The sequence below is a fragment of the Meles meles genome, chromosome 8, assembly GCF_922984935.1.
Source record: "Meles meles chromosome 8, mMelMel3.1 paternal haplotype, whole genome shotgun sequence".
Taxonomy (NCBI): domain Eukaryota; kingdom Metazoa; phylum Chordata; class Mammalia; order Carnivora; family Mustelidae; genus Meles; species Meles meles.
In genome coordinates, this window is record NC_060073.1 from 18,543,724 (window position 1) to 18,569,486 (window position 25,763).

The 25,763-nt window shown below is 48.7% G+C and overlaps 1 protein-coding gene across 2 annotated transcripts in view; it reads right to left on the reverse strand.

Moving 5' to 3' along the window:
* Positions 1 to 25,763, reverse strand: part of PTPRJ (protein tyrosine phosphatase receptor type J) — a 161,494-nt gene that overhangs the window by 125,261 nt on the left and 10,470 nt on the right. The window contains exon 1 of one of the 2 annotated variants that reach the window (XM_046014725.1): positions 5,075 to 5,097. The exons of the other annotated variant lie outside the window; for it this stretch is intronic. Within the exon in view, the coding sequence (XP_045870681.1) occupies positions 5,075 to 5,080 (6 nt within the window). The 5' untranslated portion in view covers positions 5,081 to 5,097. Of the gene's footprint in view, positions 1 to 5,074; positions 5,098 to 25,763 lie in introns of those variants that run through there. 2 annotated transcript variants of the gene reach the window in all.

Below are 25,763 nucleotides of genomic sequence, written 5' to 3' on the forward strand. Positions count from 1 at the left end.
GGATCTCAACCCTGAGATCATGACCTGGGCCAAAATCAAGCATTAGATGCTTAATCGACTGAGCCACCCAGGCGTCCCAAAAAATGAAAAAAAAAATTCCAGTGTTGTCAGTGTGGAGTATGCACAGAAAGCCCAAGTGTGCCAAGACCCACACGAAGGGTCCACTGGCTTTCTCTCTCAGCCTGAGGGGCTGGGAGCAGGGCAACCACACGGCAGTCCACCCAGGGGCCCACATTTTTTACCTATTCTTATTGCATCTGTCCTCTGCACATTCCTGTTTTGGCTTCGTTCCCACCTCCGATGCCTTAAACCCTGGTATTTCTCCAACCATGACTAGAAATGGCTTTTTCTTTAGTTAAAAAAAAAAATTATCAGTGGCTAGCCTGTCCTTTGGGGATCTTCCTCTATCTGGGGAATCTTTCCTCACCCAGGTCTGGCACATGCCTCTCAAAATAAAGTCAGATCATACAGGGGTGGACTGTCCAGATCTCTTGTTTCTTTAGTGTGTCATTCACTTGCCCGCAGCCTGTCCGTAGCTCGCTGGCATGTCCGCACCAGAGAAGGACAAGAGCAAGAGTAGAGGCGTCCAGCACTGAGACCCAACTTAGTGAAGGATTCTTCCAGAAGCACCAAGCTAATGGCTGGCAAAAGGGGAACCGACACAGGGCTTGATTTTTAGAGGGTTTTGAAACCTCTGCCCACTAGCCTCGGCACCTGAGCTCCGCCGGCTGCGTTCCCTCTGCACCTGCACAGAATCAGCTCAGTTACCGACCCCAAATGTGAGCTTAACAGGCAAAAGACACGCACAAGGTCCTCACAACTCAGACAATTCCAAATGGCCTCAGAGGGAAAGGGGCCAAACCAAACAAGGGGCTGGGGGAGAGGAGAGACATTCCCACAGCAGCAAGGAACAAAGAGCATCCCCACTTTCCGTGCCAACACCCTTCATGCCAGCACCAAAAATGAGGGTGTCTCATGCCGCGAGCCAAGCTAACTGACTCAAATCCGGCCACATCCATATTTGCATAATGGGTTCTGACATGTGGCTACCATTTAACGGTCACCAAATAAGACACAGGGCGGAGACCTTCCCACAAAGTAATATTTATTGTCTTTGGATCACCACTGGCTGAAAACTCCTGAAATCTCACCAAACTCAGCTCTGTGAAACAAACGAAAAAGAACGCATTATAAATCATGGTCTAGGGGCGCCTGGGTGGCTCAGTGGGTTAAGCCACTGCCTTCGGCTCAGGTCATGATCCCAGGGTCCTGGGATCGAGTCCCGCATCGGGCTCTCTGCTCAGCAGGGTGCCTGCTTCCCTCCCTCTCTCTCTGCCTGCCTCTCTATCTACTTGTGATCTCTCTCTGTCAAATAAAGAAATAAAATCTAAAAAAAAAAAAAAAAAAAAAAAATCATGGTCTAACCAGGATCTCGGGACCTGTCCGTACTTTGCATTTTCTGATTTTCAGGTCAATATTAGAACAGCACAGAAACAGGCTGGATCTTGGAAACCGGGCCATTTTGATACCCACTTGACAAAACTCAACTATTTATTTCACTTTATTCTACTTCTTATCTCAAATCCACAGTTCCTTTTCCTTTAACCAAAAAAAAAAAAAAAAAAAATCCCTCTTTTAAACAATATGTGATGCAAAGTAAATAGAACAGGGCACCAAAACACATTCTTTCCTGCAAAATTTATGATTCCACCTCTGGTACCGGGCACACACATGACCAGCACCCGGTCTAACCGCCATGTGCGCGACACAGACGGCGTCCACCCCGCCACCGTGGGCAGGACGACAGGGCTTGATGCTCACTTTAAAAGCAAATCGACTCTTCTCAAATAATGTGTGAGGTTAAATAATTAGGAAGGAAAAGGTGACCGCATTCCACACCACAGAGAGAGAAAAGACCCTAATCCTGGGTCTCAGGGTAATAATGCCTTAGAATAGGTAACATACTCCTGGCACCCTGCCAAAATGTCCAGCACACCATTCTGTCACCCCCTCCCTCTTTTTTTAAAAGATTTTATTTTTTTGACAGAGAAAGATAGAGCATGAGCAGGGGAAGTGGTGGGCAGAGGGAAAAGCAGGCTCCCCGTGAAGAATGAAGCCTGATATGATGCTAGGGCCAGGGGTGGGGGGGGTGGGGAGGCTCGGTCCCAGGACCCTGGGATCATGACCTGAGTCAAAGGCAGACGCTTCACCGACTGAGCCACCCAGGTGCCCCCCATTCTGTCACCCCTTAACCCAGACTGGCAAATTTACTTTTAGACTCAGGCAAATGTGTTTGCTGAATAGTCAACTCAGGAAGTAGGGCCCCTTCCTGAAGGCTCCTCCATCCCCACAACACAATTAACTCCTCTCAGATTCAGAGAAAGGAGATGGGTTTTGGGATTTGGTCGGGGGAAGGATAGCGTCTCCAGACCAGTGAAGCAAGATGTCTCCAGTCAGGACAGGCTTGTCCCTGCGCATCTGTCCCGTGGGATCAGGTGGACGAGGGTGAACCAGGCACGGCGCGTCCTTTCCATGAAGAGTCAGTCCTCTGTCACTCCCGTAAAGCCCAATGAGGAGGCCTCCCCACCCCAACACACACACACACACACACACACACACACACACACACACACACACACACAGCAAAGAAGCTTGGTGAGAGGAGAAACTGGACTCCAGAGAGGCTGGAGGAAAGGAAGACCTCTGCTCTTTCCTCCCAGGTGTTGATCCCTCCGGACAGCTGCCATTTGCATGAATGAATACTGTGGTCAGTTTGTACCTGGGAGAGAACAAAGCAGGAAGCAAAAGGACCGTCACTTATTCAAATTTTAAATCTCCTCAAGCTTCCCTTTAGGAAGCGCCTGTCCCGACCTTCAAAGTGAGGGATTTGCTCGCCACCCTCCCCACTTCCTGGCACTTGCCAAGGATCCTGCTCTCACTTAACCTGTTTCTCCTCTGCCTGGTTCTGGTTTCCAAGGAAACCGTATTTATATTTTTAACCAGCTGCTTTTTACATAATTTTTAAAGTATTATCATTACTTGTACAGGGTGGTAAGACAAAAAGGTCTAAACAATGAAAAGAGGAGTAAGTCTCCCTCCCACCTCAGAGCCCTGGGACCCCACTCCTTTGTCCCAGGAACGTCACTTTGGAGATCTCTCCCACATCTCACGGAGGTAGGCCCTGGCTTCATGCCACTCACGGTCCCCCTCCCCAGCCCCTCTGCCCCAGCAACACCCCCTACCCCGGTGTGCAACTTGTATCTGGCACAATGCTAGGACTTTGCAAAATGGATTCTCACCAAATGGGCTGAACAAACATGAGAAGTTAGTATTGACAGGTTCCAGAATGTGAAGGGTTACAAAACCCCTTACATATACAAAAAGAAAAACAACAACAACAAAAAACACTGGAAGGATATAGGTTAAAATACTATATGAGAGAGCTACTTAGTAGGATGATAGATGATGTTTATTTCCAACGCTGTGCTTTTCTCTATTTTCCAAGTGCCACATAAAGTATTCTTAAAACCAGAAATAAATCACATTCATGCATGTGAACACATGCATCTCCCCAGCCCAGCCTGGTAGACCCACCAGTTCTTGTATATTTTGTTTTTGTTCCATTGTTGTACAGGAACTAACATTTCCACTAACATTTCCAAAGTGCTCTACACTTTATAAAGTACTTTTAAAACCACAAAAGTTCCCAGGAGTCAACGATGATCCTAGGACTTTCTGCTTCCTGGCACCTCTGCCCAGAGCTCTGCAAGAAACTATGACATGCTGACCCATCCCCTCCCTCGTCCCTCGTCCATTTCCCCCCATCAGGCACTCTGCGCCAGGCGTGGCAGGGCTCTGCAAGGTGCTTTCCAGGGCCGGGAGAGCATATCCACAGACGTGGTGCACACGGATAGGAGTGCAGGTAGCCTTCCCCTCACAGATGAGAACCAGCAAGGTCAGAGGCTTGCCAGGAGTGGCTAGCACACAGCTGCTGCCACCCACCCACCCCGGGAGGTGGCACAATGCTGCCTACTGGAAGAGCTCTGGCCGCGGTCAAACCATCTTGCAAGGAATCGGATTCTAAAGCCCAGCGGTGGCCACTCCGACGACTTCACATCTCTTCTCCCTGTCTGCAGAACGCCATGTACGCAGTGGACACTTGTGTAGCAGTGTACAAGTGCATCCCTGTTTCACTGAACCTCCTGCAGCATATTATCAAAGCCCATCTTACAGGGGAGAATTCTGAAGCTCAGAAATGAATGCTGTCACCCAGGGCTGCTCTCCCACTAAGTCCCCGATTCTACAGCCCCTCCAGGAACCACCCACACCAAGTCCCTGCCCCAGAGGACCCAGAGTGCCCTTCCACATTGATGCACAAGAAATGCCGTTACCCAGAAAGGTCCCAAGATTCTGCCCTTTCCTATGTGATGGGATGATGGGTTCAGCTGTAGGGTGGGCTTCCTGGGTTCAAATCCTGACTCTACCACTTTATAGCTCTGTGACCTTGAGCAAACCACTGCATCTTTTTCAAGCAAATCACTTAATCTTTTCCATCTGTAAAAGGAGGATATACTAGTCCCTACTCGTCTGCTTCTCCTGTGTACTCATTAAGGTGATGTCTGTAAAGTTGACCCAGTGACTGGTACAGAAGTGCAGTACCTGTAACGTTTGCCATCGTCATTATCACCATCATGGTCATTGCTGGCACAATGCAGACAGGGCACAGCACACACGCATGGTGCTTAACACCGCACAAACGCTTCCCTGCCCGTCTTCTCCTTCATTTTCTCAGGCCAGCAGGGCAGGAATTAGGGTGCCCATTTTATTTTTTTTTTTTTAAGATTTTATCCATTTATTTGACAGAGAGAGAGATCACAAGTAGGCAGAGAGGCAGGCAGAGAGAGAGGAGGAAGCAGGCTCCCCGCGAGCAGAGAGCCCGATGCGGGGCTCGATCCCAGGACCCTGAGATCATGACCTGAGCCGAAGGCAGCGGCTTAATCCACTGAGCCACCCAGGCGCCCCTCGGGTGCCCATTTTAAAGATGACACTACTGAGGCTCAGAGGAGTGACTTACCCACATGCACACAGTTGGGGTCAGGGCTCGAGTCTCCTATAGTCCAAATCCCAAATCCTGAGCTCTCCCCAGGCTGCCTTCTACCCCACAGCAGGTGCAGTGAGCTCACACTCGGGCTGCCCGGTCTGAAGCTGGGCTGCAGGCTGAGGTATCACCCGGTGGAGAGTCATTCCACCTCCCCAGACCTCAGTGTCCTCATCGGTCCCACCTGCTCCCCGTCCTCTTCTCTCCCCAGAGCTGCCTTGAACATAATGAAAGGCAAGTAGGTGCAAAGAGTCCACAGCGCTCCTCCTGTCCATCCCAGCTGGAAAACCTCGGCACCACGCTCAGGAAGAAGCTGAGCTGCCCGCACGGAGGAGGAATCCACAGCCCGCAGCTTTGCTCAAACCACATGTGTGACATTCAGGTCAGTTCAAGCCACTCAAGACCTCCAATCCAGCCAGTCCAGCTTCCTTGGGAACCCACAAAACAGTGCCTGCAAAAGCAAACAGACCCATGTGCTGGTAGATCCCAGTCTAGAAAGGCATATAGTGTGGGGGCAAGGGGAGCCTGCCTCCCCACAGACTAGCTGGGGGATCGGACACCAGTCATCTTACCATTATTTTTAAAACTGCTTTATATCCAGCTCTGTTCACCAAGCATTTACGGTGGCTTAGAATAGTGCAAACACCACAAACAAATAAAATAAACAGTCAAGGGAATCGGGCCAAGAGAAAATAAGTGGAGGGAAAACAATCAAGCCAGCAGTAAGATCAGCACATAGAAATACATACTACTTTGTCCCTTTCTGCGGAAGGGCCGAGATGGGCCACACACCAGGCTCTCAGGTGCTTAGTAACCAAAACCAAAGGGAAACATGATCAGCCCCGAGCGTCTCAGTGCCCAGAACAGGCAAACAAACCAGCTGTTCTGGAGCCACTCTTCTTTCACTGCAGGCTTCCAAGCCTCAGGGGACTCTCTCCATTGGACCTTGGTAAAGGGACACAAGGGAACAGCAACACAGTCCAAGACAACCACAGACCCGAACATCTCTTCCAGCTCCTCACTGACCAGCCTCTGCCCTCCTGCAGGGCAAAGGCACAATCCAAAAAGGGCGATGCAGCCGAAGTGGGCAAGTCACAGGACTCCTTAGAGCCGATTACCTAATCTGTAAAATGGTCCGTCTATCTGATCAGGCTGTTGTGAGGGTTCAAAAGGAAATTTGTGTGAGAACCCACGTGCCTGACATACAGTGGCTGTGTGTCTGATCCACAAAGGTCAATTCATTGCTTCTGCAAGAATATAAGTTCCTCCAGGGTAGGGCTCATGGTCTGAATTGGTCACGAAGTATCCCAAGGACCTAGAAGCATCCCTGGCACATAGTAAGTACTCAGTATATATTGGTTGAGCAAACGAATGAATTTCCTACAGGAGGTTCTCAAAAATACTAGTCTCACAAGATACTTCCAAAGAGAAAGAGAAACAGGAGGGAAGATAAAAATCTGGAGTAAAGGGGCACCTGGGTGGTTCAGTTGGTTAAAGCCTCTGCCTTCGGCTCAGGTCATGATCCCAGGGTCCTGGGATCAAGCCTCGGCAGAGAGCCTGCTTCCTCCTCTCTCTCTCTCTCTCTCTGCCTGCCTCCCTGCCTACTTGTGATCTCTATCTGTCAAATGAATAAATAAATAATCTTTTTTTAAAAATCTGGAGTAAATAAGGGTTTTATATACTCTCCTCCTTCTTCAAGGGTCATAGGCATATTAAAGTTTCTTAGAAGTTCTGCAAGAAAGATGTTTGATATGGGTTAGCCCAGAGTTCTCCAAATTTGCTTGACCACAAATCCCTTTTTTCTCTCCCACAGAACAGAAGATAGACCCATACATGTTCTCACAACCCTAGTGGACTCTAACTGATCCTAAGACAGAAAAGGGGCCATTCCAGAGATAAGAGAAATCCCATAACAGCTGAGAAACAAAGAACATCCCCACTCTTCATAGCAAACCCCTCCACCCACCCCATTATCTTTGGAACACATCACTTTTGGTTGTTTGTTTTTTTAATCAAATGGACCCTCAGACCTAAATAGCCCCCTTTGTCTGGACACATGGACACTTTGGCTGCCCGTGCACATTCCAGAACCCACATGTCGGCTCGACTTCAGCAAGACTACCTCCCAACCTCCTGGCTCAGAGCCACCTGTATGCAGAGAAACACCCAAAAGTCAAAGCAGAGATCCCAGAGACTAGACCGGGAAGGGTCCTCACCCCCCAACACAGGAAGGACGGCACTTCCTCTGAAGGTAGTTGGGTAGAAGGGATCTGGGTATGTGTCCGAGTTTGGTCCCTGGTCGGCCACCTGCAGGGCACATCACATGCTTCTGTTTAGCTCACTAAGCCAAGAGGCTGCCTGGCAACAGGGAGGTCCCCTCGCTGACACCCTCACTGCCCGCCTCCTCGGGCTGGTGCCACCACCCCAGCTCTCAGAGAGCCAGAAGGGCGGGAGGTCAGGCCATCTGAGTGACTAGCATTCCCTCCCCCACGTGAACCAGGGCTCCCCTGGGCACACCACAGGCCTTGCCAGGCAGGAAATGATTAACAAGTGTTTACTGAGCACTTCCAGGCAGCAGTGCTGCTCCCGGCCCCAGCTCCCCTCACCCCACAGGTCTCCCGTACACATCACTCATCTGTGAAGCAGCTGTCAAGCCAACAAGGGCCAAGTACTGGCTCAGGCCTCTAACTAGAACCCTGGCCTTGACCTCAGACCCCTGCGCACTAGGGACTCCAGGCCTGCTGTCCACACCTAAAGTGGGCCTACACCAGATTCTTGGTCCTCCTAGTTCTAGATGCCATGTGTCTGAAAGGTATAAAAGTGGCCTGCAGATGAACACAAGCCCAAAAAGAGTTTAAAAATCCCTTGTCGTTCACCTTCTGCCCCATGGGGGTCTCGACATCTTGAATACAACCCTAAAATGCGTTCTCAGCAGCTGCTGTCTACAGGCTCCAAGTTAGGTGCTGGGGTGTAGGAAGATGTATGAGATCTGAGAGCCCTCTTCTCCTGGGGCCCCCCTCTGGAGGTGTCTCTGCCTTCCCTGCTGCCCCTGTCTGCCTGTGTTGTTCTTGCTGCCACGAACACCCTCCCCAAGGGTTGTACGTACTGTCACAACAGGCAGAGAAGTGACCCCTCCTTTCCGCCCCCTTCCCCAGATGGCCCAGAGGGTCCTGGATTCGGGGACATTACCCTCCACTGCTACTCTCCTGGTACTCAGCACAGGGCTTGGCACAGAGCAGGCGGTAAGAGGAATCTGTTGACTGAGCAGGGGGGACAGTCAACATTTTGATTGTCTAGGCCTCCTGACAACGCCTCCTGGATGCCAACCTGGAACACACAGGGTTGGGGCCCCAGTTTAATTCAATTAGCACCCCTTAGAGAGAAGGTGTGGATCCACACAAGCGGAACTGTAAGGCTGTGACTAGCTAAGCATGGCCCAAAGAAGAAAGGAGAAGACCAGAGCACTCACCCCGGGATACCCACCCAGTACCCCTGAGCTGCTTTAGACCTAGACGCCTGGGACCACCCCCCCCCCCCCAAGAAGCCACCTAAATGCACAGGACAGGAAACTGCAACCATTGTCTGTCCATTCAACAGACCTAACCTGTCTTCTCTGCTGCACTTTTCAGTGCTCCTCCCTTCCACAGGTAATTCACACAAAACCAAACCGGAAATCAGTTCATTACTACTTTTCCATGTGAAGGAACAAATACGGTGGGCTTTGCAGCTTCTCTGATCCAAGTTCAAATCCCGGCTTTGTCGCTCCCTCCCGGTGTGATCTTGGCAAGTCTCCAGAGCTCTGTGAGTCTCAGTCTCCACATCTGTACCACAGGAAACCCTGCCGCCGCCTCACCTCGGAGGCCGAGGGAAACAAAGTGCGCCAGAGCCCCACACGGGGTCTGGCACCAGTTGGGGCTCAACCCCCTTCCCTTGGCTCCATGGTTCTTCGGAGCTGGGCCCAAAGAAGCAACAAGCACGGTGGACAGAGGCCCACTCTGCCGCCGGACTGCCGGGGTTCTAATCCCGACTCCAACACTCCCAGCTGCATGGCCTCCGATGCCTTAGTTCCCTCATGTGCAAAAGGCAGGAACAGTACCCCCACCTCAGAGGGCTCTAAAGGGCTCAGAATGGGGCTGGCGTAGAGGAAGCACGCAACATCCCCAGCCACCACTAGTGTTAACCCCGTATCTGACAGTTACGCTGCTCTTCACGGTTCCAGAAGACTTTCCGTGCGTTATCTCCCTGGATCCTCCCAGCCCTCCTGGAGACAGGCGGGGTGGGTGTCGGTGGTGAGTGCTGGGAGAACTACACCCAGAAAACAATAGAGATGGGTGTTATCTGGCCCCAACAGTGTTTTGTTTGGTTAATTGGAGTCAATATTTTTTAAAGCAGGAAATTTAACATTAAAAACTATTTCCAGCTCTTCTTGAAAAAAGAATCAGAATAAGCAGAACTCTGGGTTCCCAGGGGTAAGATGCCCATCAACTTTGGTCAAGTTACTTAATCCCTCTGGGTGTCAGATACCTCCACTCCTTAAAAAAAAAAAAAAAAAAAAAAAAAAAAAAAGATTTTATTTTTTTAGGAATTTCTCCACCCAGTGTGGGACTCAAACTCACAACCCAGAGCTCAGGAATCTCATGCTCTAACTACTGGGCCAGCCAGGCGCCCCCACACAACGCAACTCTTAAATAAGGGTTAACATTTGCAGACAACTCATCAGGCTGTAATGAGGACTAAGGGAGGGGGTATTTGCAAAGCACAAAGTGCCTAAAGGGACAGTGGTGCGCGACACAGAGAATGGACACAACGCCACTGAACTGTACACTTGGAGACGGTTAAAATGCTAAATCTCATGTTATGTAGGTATTACTACAATTGAGCCAAAAACAAACAGCACCTAACACATTTAAAAGGAATGTGCAGATTTAAAAAGGCTGGGGGAGGAGACACACCCCTTCCAACAAGACACATTCTCTTAGTCTGCCCCAAGCCCCACTGCTCCCTACTGCCTTGTTACCACCAATCCCACAGGTGTGGCCTGCTCTAAGAACTAAACCCTACGTGTAAAAGCGCTTGGAACACTCTGGTAAGCACTGCTTTCCTCCCTCAAGTCACTCCGCTTAAGATCTCCAATCTAGAGGGCCACCTGGGTGGCTCAGTGGGTTAAGCCTCTGCCTTCGGCTCAGGTCATGATCCCAGGGTCCTGGGATCGAGCCCCGCATCGGGCTCACTGCTCAGCAGGGAGCCTGCTTCCCCCTCTCTCTCTGCCTGCCTCTCTGCCTACCAGTGACCTCTCTCTCTCTCTCTCTCTCTGTCAAATAAATTTAAAAAAAGAAAAAAAAGGTCTCCAATCTAGAAAGTGGTAAGGCCACAAACAACCCAGCCTGCCTTCCACCTCCAAGTCCAGCCCTTGTCTCAAGTCAATACAGTGGCAGCAGCCTTATGTGCATATATTATCATGCACAGATGTGGCCATGAGGGGTCCCTCTTAGAAAGAGGTACACACAGCCCCAAACTACAAAAGCTAGCAGGACCGGCCAAGCCTCACAGATTAAATGTCTTACACCGCAGCGATACCCATGTGACCATGGACACCGGAAGTTAGGGGGCATCTATGTGGGTCTCCACTGGGCCCAGCAGATCTGGCCCTGAACAGACAGTAGTGACCACTAGTCAGTAGTCCGCCCTGCCCACATCCTAGAATGAGGCTCCCACCCTGCTCATCAAGTCCCATGTTGTATTGAAAGGCCCAAGTCAAAGCCCACCTCTCCGATTCATTCAACACATGATTACTGAGCACTCACTGGGTACCGGGCCCTGGAACATGGTGCCTTAGGGGGAACCTAGTCTATTTAGGGGGGGGGAAAAAAACCACAACAGTTACTTCATCCTGGGTAAGGGCCTGCTGGCAAGAAAGGGCACAGCCCACTGGAGGAACCACAAGAAGTGCAGCTGTGGCAAGCCCATATGGGATGTGCGTCCAGAATCCGGAAGGCATTGGAGCTTTGATGGGCTTGAAGCAGCAGATAATGTGATCTGGTCTGATCACTCGGCCGCAGTGCCATGAGTCTCTGGGGCAGTCCAAGATGAAAGGCACGAAGCCCTGTCCTTGGTATCTCTCAAATATTTTTTGAAGATATTATTTATTTGACAGAGAGAGCCCACAAGCACAGGGAGCAGGAGAGGGAGACGCAGGTTCCCTGTGTGGGGCTCGATCCCAGGACCTGGAGATCATGACCTGAACTGAAGGCAGACACTTAACCGACTGAGCCACCCCAGGCGCCCCTTGCTCTCTTTTAACTCCCACAACGATAGGGGGAAGGTACTATTCCCATATCACAGATGGGAAGACTGAATTGGCAAAGTCCAGTGAGCTGGCCAAGAGCACACAGCAACGATGTGGCAGAACCCAATTTTGGCCCAAGGCTGTCTACTTTGCTTTTTTTTTTTTTAAGATTTTATTTATTTATTTAAGAGGGAAAGACAGAGTGAGAGAGAGCATGAGAGGGGAGGTCAGAGGGAGAAGCGGACTCCCCATGGAGCTGGGAACCCAAGGCGGGACTTGATCTCAGGAATGCAGGATCATGACCTGAGCTGAAAGCAGTTGCTTAACTAACTGAGCCACCCAGGCGCCCCCTACTTTGCTTTTTAAACACCACACTGTACCAGTGTACTCACATACCTGTCCGAAACACATTTCTGAGCCTGAAGTCTGGTTCATCGTTTTATTCAATCAGGCTTACACTTTCTGTTACTGTGTAGCCCACATCTTAAATGTCTGATATGATTAAGATTTTCTCCCTTCAGGAAGTATAGTCAAGTCTTAACGGCTGTATGGTAGTCCATGGTTTCAGCGAACTTCCACAGCTTCACACTGGGTGTTTCCACCCAATGGCTTCTGGTTTTAATGACAAGCCCATGCCAAGTTCATCTCTCTGTGTTCTCTAGGGGGGAAACTCTGCACCTCAGATACCACACGTTGTATGACTTATCTTGGACAAGGATGAGTAAGACAATGACTCTCAACATTGTATCAGCAAGTTTTATTATAGAAGGAACCCTACACTTGTTCTTCTCCAACCTACCTCCAAACTTAGCCTCCCAACATTGCCAACCGTAAATTCATTTGATTACTGGGTTGGTTTCTCTATTTGATGTAAATGCAACAAATGGGAGTGGCAGGTGGGGACCATCTACAACCAACACCTCTGGGTGAGGCAAGCACTCTCGCCCTCCCCACGGATGGCCAAAGACAGTAGAGAGGCCAGCATCAGGATTCCATCCCAAAAAAAACAACTCCACCTTCATTAAAACGGATCAAAGATGAGTGGATGAAGAAGATGATATACCTATAATGGAGTATTACTCAGCCATCAAAAAGGATGAAGACTTAACCGTTTACTTTGACAGATGGAACTAGAGGGTAAATAAGTCAACCAGAGGAAGACAATTATCATATGGTTTCATTCATGTGTGGAATACAAGCAGCAGCACAGAGATCATAAGGGAAAGGAGGGAAAACTGAATGGGAAGTTATCAGGGAGACAAACCATTACTCACAGACTCTTAACTACAAGAAACAAACTGAAAACTGCTGGGGGGTGGGGTGGGATAATTGGGTGATGGGTATCAAGGAGGGTATGTGATGTGATGAGCCCTGGGTATTACACAGAACTGTATATTACTGAACACTACATCTGATACTAATGATGTACTATATGTTGGCTAATTGAATTTAAATTTTTTAAAAATGAAAAAATATGTATAATTTGTGGAAGGAAAAAAAAAAACAGGTCAAAGATAGATAGATTCCCTGTAAACCCTAAGTGCTCACTATTAAAACTTTAATGTCCAGAAGATCAGGGTGGGGAAGCCAGGAAGCTGGACTTGTTCTGTGACTAACTGTGTGGTCTTGGGCAAGTGTCTTTCCTTCTCTGGGCCTCAGGTTCAACATTTGCAAAGTGAAAGGCTTAGGCTAAATGATCCTTAAGGTCCCTTCTGCTCTGAATGAGGCCCTTGGACCTGCCCAATTTTATAAATGAACAGTGACTAGACTTCACGATGCCAGCTGCTAAGTAGAGCCCCAAGCAATGGCTCCTGGCTGGAGACAAGACACAACCCACAGAGGAAAGACCTCACAACTATGTCCCCTCACGTCCTTATCAGTCGGGATAAAGAAAAATGCATCAGACTGCTCTGTGATGGGGGGAAGGGACAGGATTCTGACTTAGTTTAAGGAAAAAAAAAAACTGACTTTCATCCCATAAGCCTAGCTTCTCATAGTAAGACTAATACGCTTGTCAAACTTAAAAAAAAAAAAAAAAAAAAAAAACCAAAGTGACTGATTCATAACAACCCAGCAAAATACCAGAGTTGGAACAAGAGCAAGTCATTGCAACGTGAATCTAGAGGGGAGGTTTCTGTCTTCATTTTCTAACTGACAATGACAAGCTTTTCACAAAACTCAGGCAAGCTGCAAGTCACTGATAAAGGGGAAAACCACTTGAGCAGAGACAGGCCCAGATAGGAGAGGCCACCCGAGTGACCCCGAGGACCCAGGAAAGCCTCACTGGTTTGAAGGTGATGCCCAGCCAGGAGGAGGGAGGCTGCTGATGCTACAGGTGAGCCGACACCACACTCTCCCTGGCAACAAAGGCTCAAGTTCAAATACCAGGAAAAATCAACAGTCTCTGCACTATTGGCCTCAGCTCATTAGCCTCTGGGTAGGTGCTTTCACCGGGTTCTGAATCCCCAAATGGACAGGGATGTCCTCCCAGACCAGCTGGCTGCCTCCTCCTGGACCTGCCTGCATCTGCCGCACACCTCTTCCTGCCTCCCAATCACCAGCTCTGCATTTCTAGCAGGTTCTGGTCCCCCACTTCCTCTCTCTCCTCCTCCCTCCCCCACCTAATTTATATCAGCCTTGAGGGAGGCAGAAGGCTGGGAAAAGAGCCCCAGGTTCCAGGTGAAGAAGGTGATGCTCCAAAGAGACAAGATCACCCCAAGGTCACAAAGATTGTGCCAAGAATCCAACCCACTCTGGTAACTCCAAGTTGGTGTTCTTTCTCCTGCCACATCTACATACCAGGGCCCACCAATGCTGCCTCTGAAACATCTCCCCTCACGCCCACCACATTCACACTGGTGTAGCACACGTACACACACACACACACACACACACACACACACACACACACTTCTGTCCAGCTTACTGCCAGTTCTCCGCCACCTCCCAGCCTCCCCCCACCCCCAGCAAGGCCACAGCAATCACCTGGACTCCCGGGAGCAGGTGGCATGCTGACCTGCTAAGAGCTGGACAGAGCTGGGACCTCCCATTTCCTGGTTGTGCAGCTTACTTAATTTCATTGAACCTGAGATTCCTCGCCTGTAAAAAAGAAAAGGGTGGGGGTGGATAACAGACCCTGCCTCATCGGGTTATTTGAAAGACATGAAGCACAGAAGGCTTGCCCTGGCCTGGCCTAGTAAGCGCAGATACACATCCCGGCTTCCCCACAGCCCTGTCTGCTCACAGGCTCCAAATACTGCTCCCCAATTCAACATCCTCCCAGGTTGAAAACCTGTGCGCACACAAAACCTGTACACCGATGTTCACGGAAGCAGTATTTATAATAGCCAAAAAAGTGGAATTAACTCAAATGTCCATCCACTCAGGAAAGGAGGAGTAAAACATGATCTATCCCTCTGATGGAATATTATTCAGCCATAAAAAAGAATAAAGTGTTGGGGAGCCTGGGTGGCTCAGTGGGTTAAAGCCTCTGCCTTTGGCTCAGGTCATGCTCCTAGGGTCCTGGGATCGAGCCCCGCATCGGGCTCTCTGTTCAGAGGGAGCCTGCTTCCTCCTCTCTCTCTCTGCGGGCTTCTCTGCCTACTTGTGATCTCTGTCTGTCAAATAAATAAATAAAATCTTTAAAAAAAAAAAAGAATAAAGTGTTGATAGACATTCTAATAAGGACCTTGAAAACACTGTGCTGTGTGAAATAAGCCACAAACAAGAGGACAAATACTGTATGATTCCACTTATATGAAAAGTGTAGAAGAGGGCGCCTGGGTGGCTCCATGGGTTAAGCCTCTGCCTTCAGCTCAGGTCACGATCTCAGGGTCATAGGATCAACTCCCGAATCAGGCTCTCTGCTCAGCAGGGAGCCTGCTTCCCTCTCTCTCTCTCTGCCTGCCTCTCTGCCTACTTGTGATCTCTGTCTGTCAAATAAATACATAAGATCTTAAAAAAAAAAAAGAAAGAAAGAAAGAAAGAAAAAGAAAAAAGAAAAGAAAAGATGTAGAAGAGGCAAATTCTTAGAGAAAGCAAATCAGTGGTTGCCAGGAGTCGGGGGGGGAGGGGCAGAGAGAGTCCAGAGTGACTCCTAATGGGTGTGGGGTTTCTTTTTGAGGTGATGAAAATCTTCTGCAACTAGACAGTGCTGATGTTTGCATGCCTCTGAATATATGAAAAACAACTGTACATTTTATAAAGAGTGAATTTTATGGTATGGGAATTATATCTCAATAAAGCTGTTATGTTTAAAATTGTGATTAAAAAAAAACAACAAAACAATAAAATGATGACTATTTAAAATCCGAAAAGAAAATCCTCCCCAGGTGCCTTATTCTCTACAAGACAGAGTCTAAATCACGCAGTCATGCGAGACCTCCCAGTCCAGTCCCAGCCTACCATGGCACAAACCTTGAATTTGTTACTCATGACACACACCCCCCTCAGTATACCCAGGATGACACTGCAGGCCTGAGCTCCCAACATTCAGCCCCAAACAGCCACTGAGGGCCCTTGCGTGGCCCTACTCCTGTGTCAGTCCTGGCTGTTACCCTGAGGCCGGCAATGCGTGCGACTTGCAGCAGTCTCCAGCCAGCCCACCTTATCTGTCCCACAAAACCAGGACCTCTTCAGGGAAAGGCTCTGGACCACCTGTTTCCCTAGTCCTCTAGTCCCCGAGCCCCACCCCTCAGGCCACTGTTGTGTCGAAACCAACTGCAGAATCCTCAGGACTGCCTGCGTGCTAAACCCTCCATAAGGAGCGATCCGACGCTGGCCTCCACTCTCCCTGACTGGCACTCTCAGACTGACTGACAGGTGGGGAAACGGGCGGCAGGTAATGCAGGAGAGGTAGGGAGGAAAGTTGATCAAGGTCTTGGTGCAAGGGGAAAAGCTGGGATTTGGGGTGCCTGGGTGGCTCAGTCATTAAGCAGCTGCCTTCGGCTTGGGTCATCATCCCGGGGTGCTGGGATTGAGCCCTGCATCAGGCTCCCTACTCAGTGGGAAGCCTGCTTCTTCCTCTCCCATTCCCCCTGCTTGTGTTCTCTCTCTCGCTGTCGCGCTCTCTCTCTCTCTCTCTCACTGTCAAATAAATAAATAAAATCTTAAAAAAAAAAAAAAAAGCTGGGGGGCACCTGGGTGGCTCAGTGGGTTAAAGCCTCTGCCTTCGGCTCAGGTCATGATCTCAGGGTCTTGGGATCGAGCCCCGCATCGGGCTCTCTGCTCAGCGGGGAGCCTGCTTCCTCCTCTCTCTCTCTGCTTGCCTCTCTGCCTACTTGTGATCTGTCTGTCGAATAAATAAATAAAATCTTAAAAAAAAAAAAAAAGCTGGGATTTGAAGAACAGTCTTCCCACCCATTTGAGATGTAATCGGGAAGCAGCTAGATACGTAGCAGGTGTTCTACAGTGTTTCATTCCGTAAATGTCAATCCAACCATCCCATAAGTTGAGTTTAAAGCTGCATACCAGTGAGCAGGCACCCCTAAAATGAGCTCTAAAAATGAAATAAATAGGGGTGCCTAGGTGGCTCCGTCGGTTAAGTGCCTGACTTGTGACCTCAGCCCAGGTCTTGATCTCAGGGTTTTCAGTTCAAGCCACAAACTCGGATCCACGCTGTGCAAAGATTTCACTTTAAAAAAAAAAAAAAAATTTTAAAAAAAGAAAGAAATACGCCTGACTGATTTTGCAGTAAAGTAACTAAGGATACACAATCCAGGTGGCTGGCTGCACTCAGAATTTTTCTAGGTACACAAGTGCAGACTGCAGTACAGAGCACAGTGACTTGACATTTTCCTTCAGCATTAAAAAAAAAAAATTAATGAATTTTTCTTCAAAGATCACGCAAAACAGGTTCTACGTGAGTCACACAAAGTCAAAAAGCAATGTGAGGCAGTCACCACACAGCCCGGTTGGCATGTCTGCAAATGCAAATATTAAATTCTAAAATCTGTTTTTAAAAACTGGTAACACCCAATGCCAGTGCAGGCACAACGAAACAGGCAGGCTCATACGTTCTACCGGCGAGGCAAGCAATGCACTCCTTTTGGAAAGTCATATGGCGAGGGGTGTCAAGGATTACAGAGATGCCTGGAAATTAAGCTAAAGAAGTCATTTCCGGGGGCACCTGGATGGCTCAGTGGGTTAAAGCCTCTGCCTTCAGCTCAGGTCATGATCCCAGGGTTCTGGGATCGAGCCCCGCATCGGGCTCTCTGCTTCACGGGGAGCCTGCTTCCTCCTCTCTCTCTGCCTGCCTCTCTGCCTAGTTGTGATTTCTCTCTGTCAAATAAATAAAATATAAAAAAAAAAAAAAAAAAAAAAAAAAAAGAAGTCATTTCCGTTTCACCGAGAAAGCTGTATGCGTGAAAATATGCATCCCTGCACGACTGGTAACAGTGAAAAATTGGTTTCTGCTTGAATAGCTAAATAGAAGAAAGGATAAGTGGATTACAGCACATCCCCACCCAGCAGCATCCTGGGGCTACTCAGAATTATGTCCATATCACCCTTGTATCACCGTGGGGAAAGAAAAAAAAAAAAACCTTCTCTTCGTTTAGCTGTTTGGCATTAAAGGATCTGAGACTGTCCCTGCTCTGTGATCACAATTAATTTCGATAACAAGCCACCTGGCATAAATCACAGCTGTAACTACTTTAAAATTACAGTTCTGTCATGAGGGAGGAATATATGGCTTTTTTTTCTCCCTTTCTCAACTCCTAACTTCCTTTTCATCTTGTTATGCCATTCTTATATAATTAAGGAAAAATACAAAAATAAATAAAAACAAACGCATTTTGAAACTGCTTGATCTCACATCACTACAGAGGCCTGCCTGCTCCCCTGAAATGAAGCAGCCGCTGGAAATGCAGGGTTGCCCCGTTCACTCTTCTGTTTATCCAAACTGGGCAAATCCTGCCAGAAGAAAATGTCTCAGCAAGGTGACACCTGGCACAGGCCTGTCCCAGTCACAGAGCTACGTCTCCAATTAAAAGGGTCACAGCCTAGCAAAGGGCCCCTGTAACCTGGTATAGAAAATGTAGGATTGACAAGCTGAGGCAATGGGGTTGGGAATTACTGTTTTAATGATCATGGTCACGATGCTTGACACAAGAGAGGCCCTCGATAGGGATTTGAGGCAGAAATGTTTTACGTGGGAAGATGTACTTGTCCACCCACACTCTGTGAGTGTCCGGGGCCCAACGCACCATGCACACCCCTTGGGGCCTGCAAAGTGTGCATGCTAGGGCCTGTCAACAGAAACTATCTGGAAGTGAGCACCTCCAGCAGACAGGAAATGGGTATTTTTGTCACCAACCTGAGAACAAAATGATAAGAAAAGTTAAATGTCACTGTGGGAGAAAAGGCCACGGGGGGGGGGGGGGGGAGCTCGTGTTTACAGAGCATCTCTGCACCATCTCTGTTCTGGGGCCATTTGAGCATGATTTCATAAATTCCAAACACCCTGATTCTAGAACCAACTTGCCAAAGCTTGAACCTGGCTTTTTCACTGATAAGCTGTGTGACCTCAGCCTGGCCTTAGCTGCTCCATTCCTCATTTTTCTCTCCTGTAAAACAAAGCCAAGAACAGAACCATGTCATTGAGTGGTTGTGAGGACACACTCAGTGGAAACACAGAAAGCACTTAGCACGATGCCTGGTGCATGGAACGCATTTGGCAGCAGCTAACCACTAGTGCTGTGATTCCATTTTGCAGACAAGAAGGACTGGGCCTCACAGAGGTTCAGTAATTTCCCAAGATCACACAGCTGGAATTCAAACTCAAGCCCATAGGACTTCAAAATCTGTACTTTTGGGGGGGGTGCATCTGGCTGGCCCAGTCGTTAAGAGTATGCACCTGTTGGTCTTGGGGTCCTAAGTTCAAGTCCCACATTGGGTATAGAGATTACTTAAAAAAAAAAAAAAAAAAAAAATATATATATATATAGGGTGCCTGGGTGGCTCAATGGGTTGAGCCTCTACCTTCGGCTCGGGTCATGTTCTCAGGGTCCTGAGTTCAAGCACCGCACCAGGTTCCCTGCTCAGCAGGGAGCCTGCTTCCCCCCAACCCCCGCTCTCTGCCTGCCTCTGCCTACTTGTGATCTCTCTCTATCAAATAAATAAAATCTTTTTTTTTAATATTTTATTTATTTGACAGAGAGAAATCACAACTAGGCAGAGAAGCAGGCAGAGAGAGAGAGGAGGAAGCAGGTTCCCTGCGGAGCAGAGAGCCCGATGCGGGGCTCGATCCCAGGACCCTGGGATCATGACCTGAGCCGAAGGCAGAGGCTTTAACCCACTGAGCCACCCAGGCGCCCCTCAAATAAATAAAATCTTTTTAAAAAATCTGTACATCTGTACTTTTTTCATTAGAGCAAGCTAAACCCCACACCTGAGGATTACTATGATTTCCCCAAACACACACACACACACACAAACATTTAGAGCTGTCATGACAAAAGGTAAAAAGATCATAACTGGAAATAAGATAGTACTAGAAGGCAGTAAACCCAAATTCTAGTCAACTGTAGCTTGGGGGAAATACTAGCTTTGTGTCAGGGCTGTTCTTTCCACTCATCCCTTCAACAAACATCTTTTCCGACAGGCTCTGTTCTAGGCGTGAGGACGCAGCCCCGCAGCCCCGCACCACACAGAGAGGGACCTTACTGCCTGAAGCTCAGGTTCCAGGGCGTGGGCAAACAGAATGAGGAACTACTAACAGTTTCAGGTGGTGATAAGGACAGAGGACAGCTGGATTGGGGACTCTGGGCAAAGGCCTAAGAAGCAGCCAGGAAGACGTGGCGAACGCTGCCGTGAGGGCCCCTGAGAGAGACAGCAGGCAAGTTCCCGGGCCCACAGCAAGGCGGCAACTGGAGTGAGAAATGAGGAGGCTAAAAGGGGATGAGACGCAGTCGGAGGGGAGAGAGGGGTCCGCTCGACCCAGACCTGAGCTTCAGGGCCTCGCAGGCCACCACCTGGCTGGGCTGATACTAAGTGTGACACGAAGCCACAGAGGGTTTCAAGCAGTGGAGTGACGAGAGTTTGTGGGAGAGTCTCGGCGTGAAAGTAAGAGAGCCTCACATAGGGCTGGCCCTTCATAAAGGATGCTTCTCCCTGGGTTTCCCTGTCCTGTGCCACTAACCCTCTGTAACCCTGGACAGTTGTGCCCATTCTGGCCTCTGTTCCAGGAAAAAAGAGGGGGGGGGGGTGGTCAGTAGTTCTCAGCCCAGGCTGCACCTTAACACCATGTGAAGAGTTTGAAGAAAAACACCAATGAGCAAGGCTGGGCATGGTGTGCCCACCCACCCAGATACTCAAATCCCACGACTCAGGAGTGCGGGCACCCATCAGTATTTCCTAGAAGCTCCACAGGTGGGGGCCTGTTGAGAAGGACCCACTTAGAGGGGCTTCTAAGGCCTTCTTCCCCTCAGGGGTATAAGCACTACCCGGGAGGTGCGCCCAAATACACAACGTGCTGCCTTTGGAAGAGCGAGTTCCTCCTCACTGAGGACACGCAAGCAAAAGTCACGTTCTCAGAGATGACACTCAAGAATCAGACACCCTTCAAAGATCTTTACTGAGGGGGCGCCTGGGTGACTCAGTTAAGGGTCTGCTTTCACTCAGGTCGTGATCCCAAAGCCTGGGATGGAGCCCTGAGCTGGGCTCCCTGCTCAGCGAAGAGTCTGTTTCTCCCTCTCTCCCTCTGTCTCTCTGCCCCTGCTCATGCTCTCTCTCTAATACATAAATAAAATCTTAAAAAATAAATTTTTTTTCCAAGAAAGATTTTGTGATTTGCTAGGTGACACTCCAGTGAGCAAGTCCTAAGCCTCAGAGAGCAAATAAACAGCAAGTACACCGCTCCTTGCCTTTCTTGTGGCCACAACAGACATCGCCAATTGATCCCAGCACCCTCTCCTGCTAAGTAGGCCAACCCCACTGATCCGACACTCCCTTCTATGCAGGACCCCAAGTCACCACTATCAATCACTTGAAGATGGACACAAACTGGAACCCATTTGTCTTCCCTGGCCTAATGTCTCAGAGTCCTTTCTCACTCTCAATGATCCTTTTTATCTTCTTACCAGTAATGATTAACTACCAAGTTGCTGGGCAATGTGCTCAGCTGGTTTGAGGCCAGACTGTGAGATCACGCGTTCCATTCCTGACCCTCATACTCTCTGTCCTCCCCAGGTGACATCCCGCACCAGACAGCTGCACCCCCAAACATTTACCGGACAGGGCCTGAGACAGACTGTAGATGAGATCAGGGCAAGCCAATGCTATTCCTGGAAAAACTCATTCCTGGAAAAACAGGATATCATTGAAGCTGATATCCTGTGCTATCACTGAGTCGCCCCAAACGGGACAGTGTGTGTGTGTGTGTGTGCGCGTGCGCGCGCCAGGTGCCATACTGGGAGCCTCCCCATGCATTTTCTTGTGGAATTGAAATCCCCAGCCTCTGAGGTGTTTACTGTCCCCATTTGGCACATGAGAAAATTCAGGGCTTTGAAAGCATTATGTTGCTGTTGATCACAAAGCCGGAGAAGATCCTGGAACAGCCACATCCCTGGCTCTGGGCAAGTCACTTCACCTCTTCGTTGACTCCTCTCGACAACAGACGCGACCACCAATCACCACAAGGATGAAAGGAAGGCCCCATACACAGTGTAGACAGTACAGTGGACATTGCAGAATAACGGGCTGGGATCCGGGTAAAAGAAAATGGAGCCCCAGACAACAGGATGTCCAGACCAGGTCTGACCCACAGGACTGGGAGCGCTGGAGTGGCGTCACAGAGTGCTGTTTTCCTGAAAAGCTGTATGCACGCTGAGTTTTCCAAAAGCCAACCGTTCTTGCTGCTGGCCGGACAGCATCACCAGGGAGTTTCAGTGGGTTTCCCAGGTTTCTCCTCCTGCCTCATTCCTGCTGGTGTCTCCGCTGGACAGCATTATCTCCAGGTTTATGCCCTGGGGACTGCAAACACTCTAGAAGCTGAAAATTGCTCCAGGGAGCTGCTGAGAGGGGGAACTTGGCAGTGCATCTCTTTGTAATGGGATCTCCCTTTGACTGGGTCTATCTCAGCTGTGGAACTTGGCACGTTTGAGCTTCTCCCTCAACCTCACATCCCCAGCTGCACACCTACTGCATTACTGGCTTCTCCCTCACCCTGGAGAGAGAGGATGGGAATAATGTCAATTATCCCCATTTTGCAGGGCAAGAAACTGAGGCCAAGAACACAGGAAGTGATGGTGCATAGGAATGAAGCCCCAGGTGCCACGACTCCTTGCACAGTGCTTCCTCTCCCACAGTATCCCTAAAAACTCTCCCTGAGCAAGCAGAGAGTCAGCTGTGAGCCCTCTTCTGAGACCTAGCAACCTGGCCGTCTGTCCCATCTGAAAAACTCTGGTTTGTGGATACCTACTGTCTCACTGGGAAGGCGGATCAGTTACCAACAGGATCCCATGGAAATGGAAGGACAGCCAGTCCCCACTACTGAGACTGCCAGGTACTGGAGACCTAAACCTTTGCTTCAACACAACATGGCCTAAAGCCATGGTTCTCAACCAGGACACGGTCCCCCTCAGGGGACATCTGGCACTATCTGAAGACATTTTTCATTATTACAAGTGTGAGTGTGTGTTGGTGGGGGGAGGGGTGCTTCCGGCATCTAGCAAGCAGGGATGTCACTAACCATCCTACCATGCACAGGACCGTCCCCAACACAACGAATTAATGGGGCCCAAGCATCCATAGTGCTGAGGCTGAAAACCCTGGTTTAAAGGAAAAGAAGGCCTCACTCACTCTCACCACACTCTCAGGGGCAAAGCTGAAATGCCAGATTCCAGGGGAGAGCAAAGGCTAAGAGCTACACACATATCTTCCAAAAGAAATCAAAAGACTGGTGGCAAACTCCGTGGTCAGAAAGAGGCTGAGGGTCTAAGTCCCACCCCAGTACATCTATCCTCTCTTTATTATTTAATATGTGTGCTGAATAATTCTTTGTGATACATACTTTATTCTATGTACTTCCTATAACAACCTGAGAGCTGAGTCCTATTATCACCACTATTTTATAGTCGAGAAAATTGAGGCACAGAGAGATTCTAACATGGTCAAAGTAAAACAAGGAATTCCCACCCAGGCATCTGTCTCAAAAGCCCTGGGGTTTTAACCACTGCATTATACTGGCTCAGTCCCATGAACAAGCCCAGAGTGAGACTATCAGCAAATGTGACTTCATCTGCCTGATGTCCACTATTATAGGAACAGACTCCCAGCAGCCAGGTACCAGGAAGCCAAATTGGAGGTTATCATTGATGTTGGAGAATTCCAGGTCTGAGCTATGAAAACAACTTCAGTATCAAGTCTAAACTCTAATGAGAATGCAGGATCAGAGAACAAGGAAAGAGAGCATTTGGGGGGAGAATGGTTTGCAGGATGAGATGAGCCTGAGAAATAGGTTGAGGCATGAAATCAAAAGATGAGCATTTGATGATGAGGCCAACCTTTATGTAGCAGGTGTATAGCAATGGAAGAGACATGAGCTAGGCTGGAGAGTGCTAGAGTTCAAAGGTGTGCTAGTGCTCAGTAAATAACTCCTGGAGGTAGACTTTAATGAGCAGGGATGGTCTCACCAGCAAGGAGAAATGGCCAGCAGGACCATTATTCTCCTCCAGGAAAGGCTGGCTTTGCTTGGTTGTATGGGATCTCTCTCTTCTCTCTCGTGATCTCCCACTCTAACTTAACTGACATTCTCTTCTAGAGACAGTTGTGATTCAGAGGATAGAAGAGCATCTTCAGACAGGCCAACATGTCTTAAGGAAAAGCTCTCATGCTTACATCTCTGCAATTTCTCTCCACACAGTGGGATTTGGTGCCCATTTTAGATAATACTCTCAGGCATCAAGGCTCACAATAGTTGAACACCTTCAGAGTAGGTCTCCTCATATCTTGGGAACAGGGCAACTGCAGCCCCCAAAGTCAGGAGATGTTGTGTTAATGAAGAGGGGTGAATCGGAATTGAAAATTTAAGGAGCTGCTAAACACCACAAACTGGACTGGGTGCCTTATACACCTTCCCTCACTTAACCCTAATAACTCATGGCCTGGCAATCGTTATCACTTTCCAGATGACACAACAGGTTCCAAGTAGCTTAAGCACCTGGGTAGATAGTAGGGCCACATGGTATAGAAGAATGTGGATATGGACCCATGCTTCTGCTAATACCAAAGGCCATACTCCTCTTCTTGAAGGGATATGTGCCCAAGTTCAAGTTCTATGAAACCCAAATTCATTCACAACAGTAAGACCAAGACTCCAACAAGATGCCATTATGTCATTTATTTGATTGGGGCCAAGGCCACAAAGTTTCGGGAAGTCTTTATCACAGATGGTTCCAGAATCCAAAATCCATAGCAAAGACTATCTTATCTTTTGTGGCTTTGGGAAATAATTTACTTCTGCCACGTCATGACTCTGGGCAGCACCTATCCCACAGAAGACGGCCCTCCTACATTTGAGAACTGCCCTCACACCCAGCTGTCCATGCATGTAAGCAGTCCTGTTTGGCTCCCTCTTGTGCCCCCAAAGAAGCCCGCAACCAGCTAGCTGAGGTACATGGCCACGGGCCAGGTCATAACTCTCGGGGCCTCAGTGTCCATCCCTGTACCTACATCATAGGATTACACAAGTTCACATGTAAAAAGTGCTGATTATAATTCATAATCAATATCCAGCCTTTGGCACCTGCCACTGTTATTTCTATAATCTCAATTTATCCAAAGACAATCATCAGAGATGTGTTCAGAGATTGAATCACAAAGTCATCTGAATAGGGTTGATGGCAGGAAAAAAAAAAAAAGTCAAAAATAATCTGGAAGATTAATCACAGGAGAAATGAGATAAGGAACCTCCCAATAGGATGCAACCGCTAAAAGTTACCAAGAGTAAAGAACATCTACTGGGCAAAGGAAAATGTTTGCAATATATTGTCACTACTTCACAAACTGCCCCCAAGAACAGACAGGAGAGTGAACTCACATCCCCAGAAACTGAAGATTTCTTTATGGTTGCTGAAAAGATTCTGGATGCAAATTTCACATCTAATCTACAATATGACCATATTTGTTTGTTTACAAAGAATATTGGAAAATATTTCCCACTAAGTAAGAGTGATGCTCCAGGAAAAAGCCTCATGTTTATGCTATAGCTTTCTGGGGTACCCCTAGGGATGCATTTGCCCCCCCATTGTAATACACACACACACACACACACACATAGAAGTTACAAAACACATCTAGCAGGTAATCCTATTTTAGGATGGATGGATGGATGGGTAGGAAGGGAGGGAGGGAAATAAAGGGAGGAAGGAAGGAGGAAGG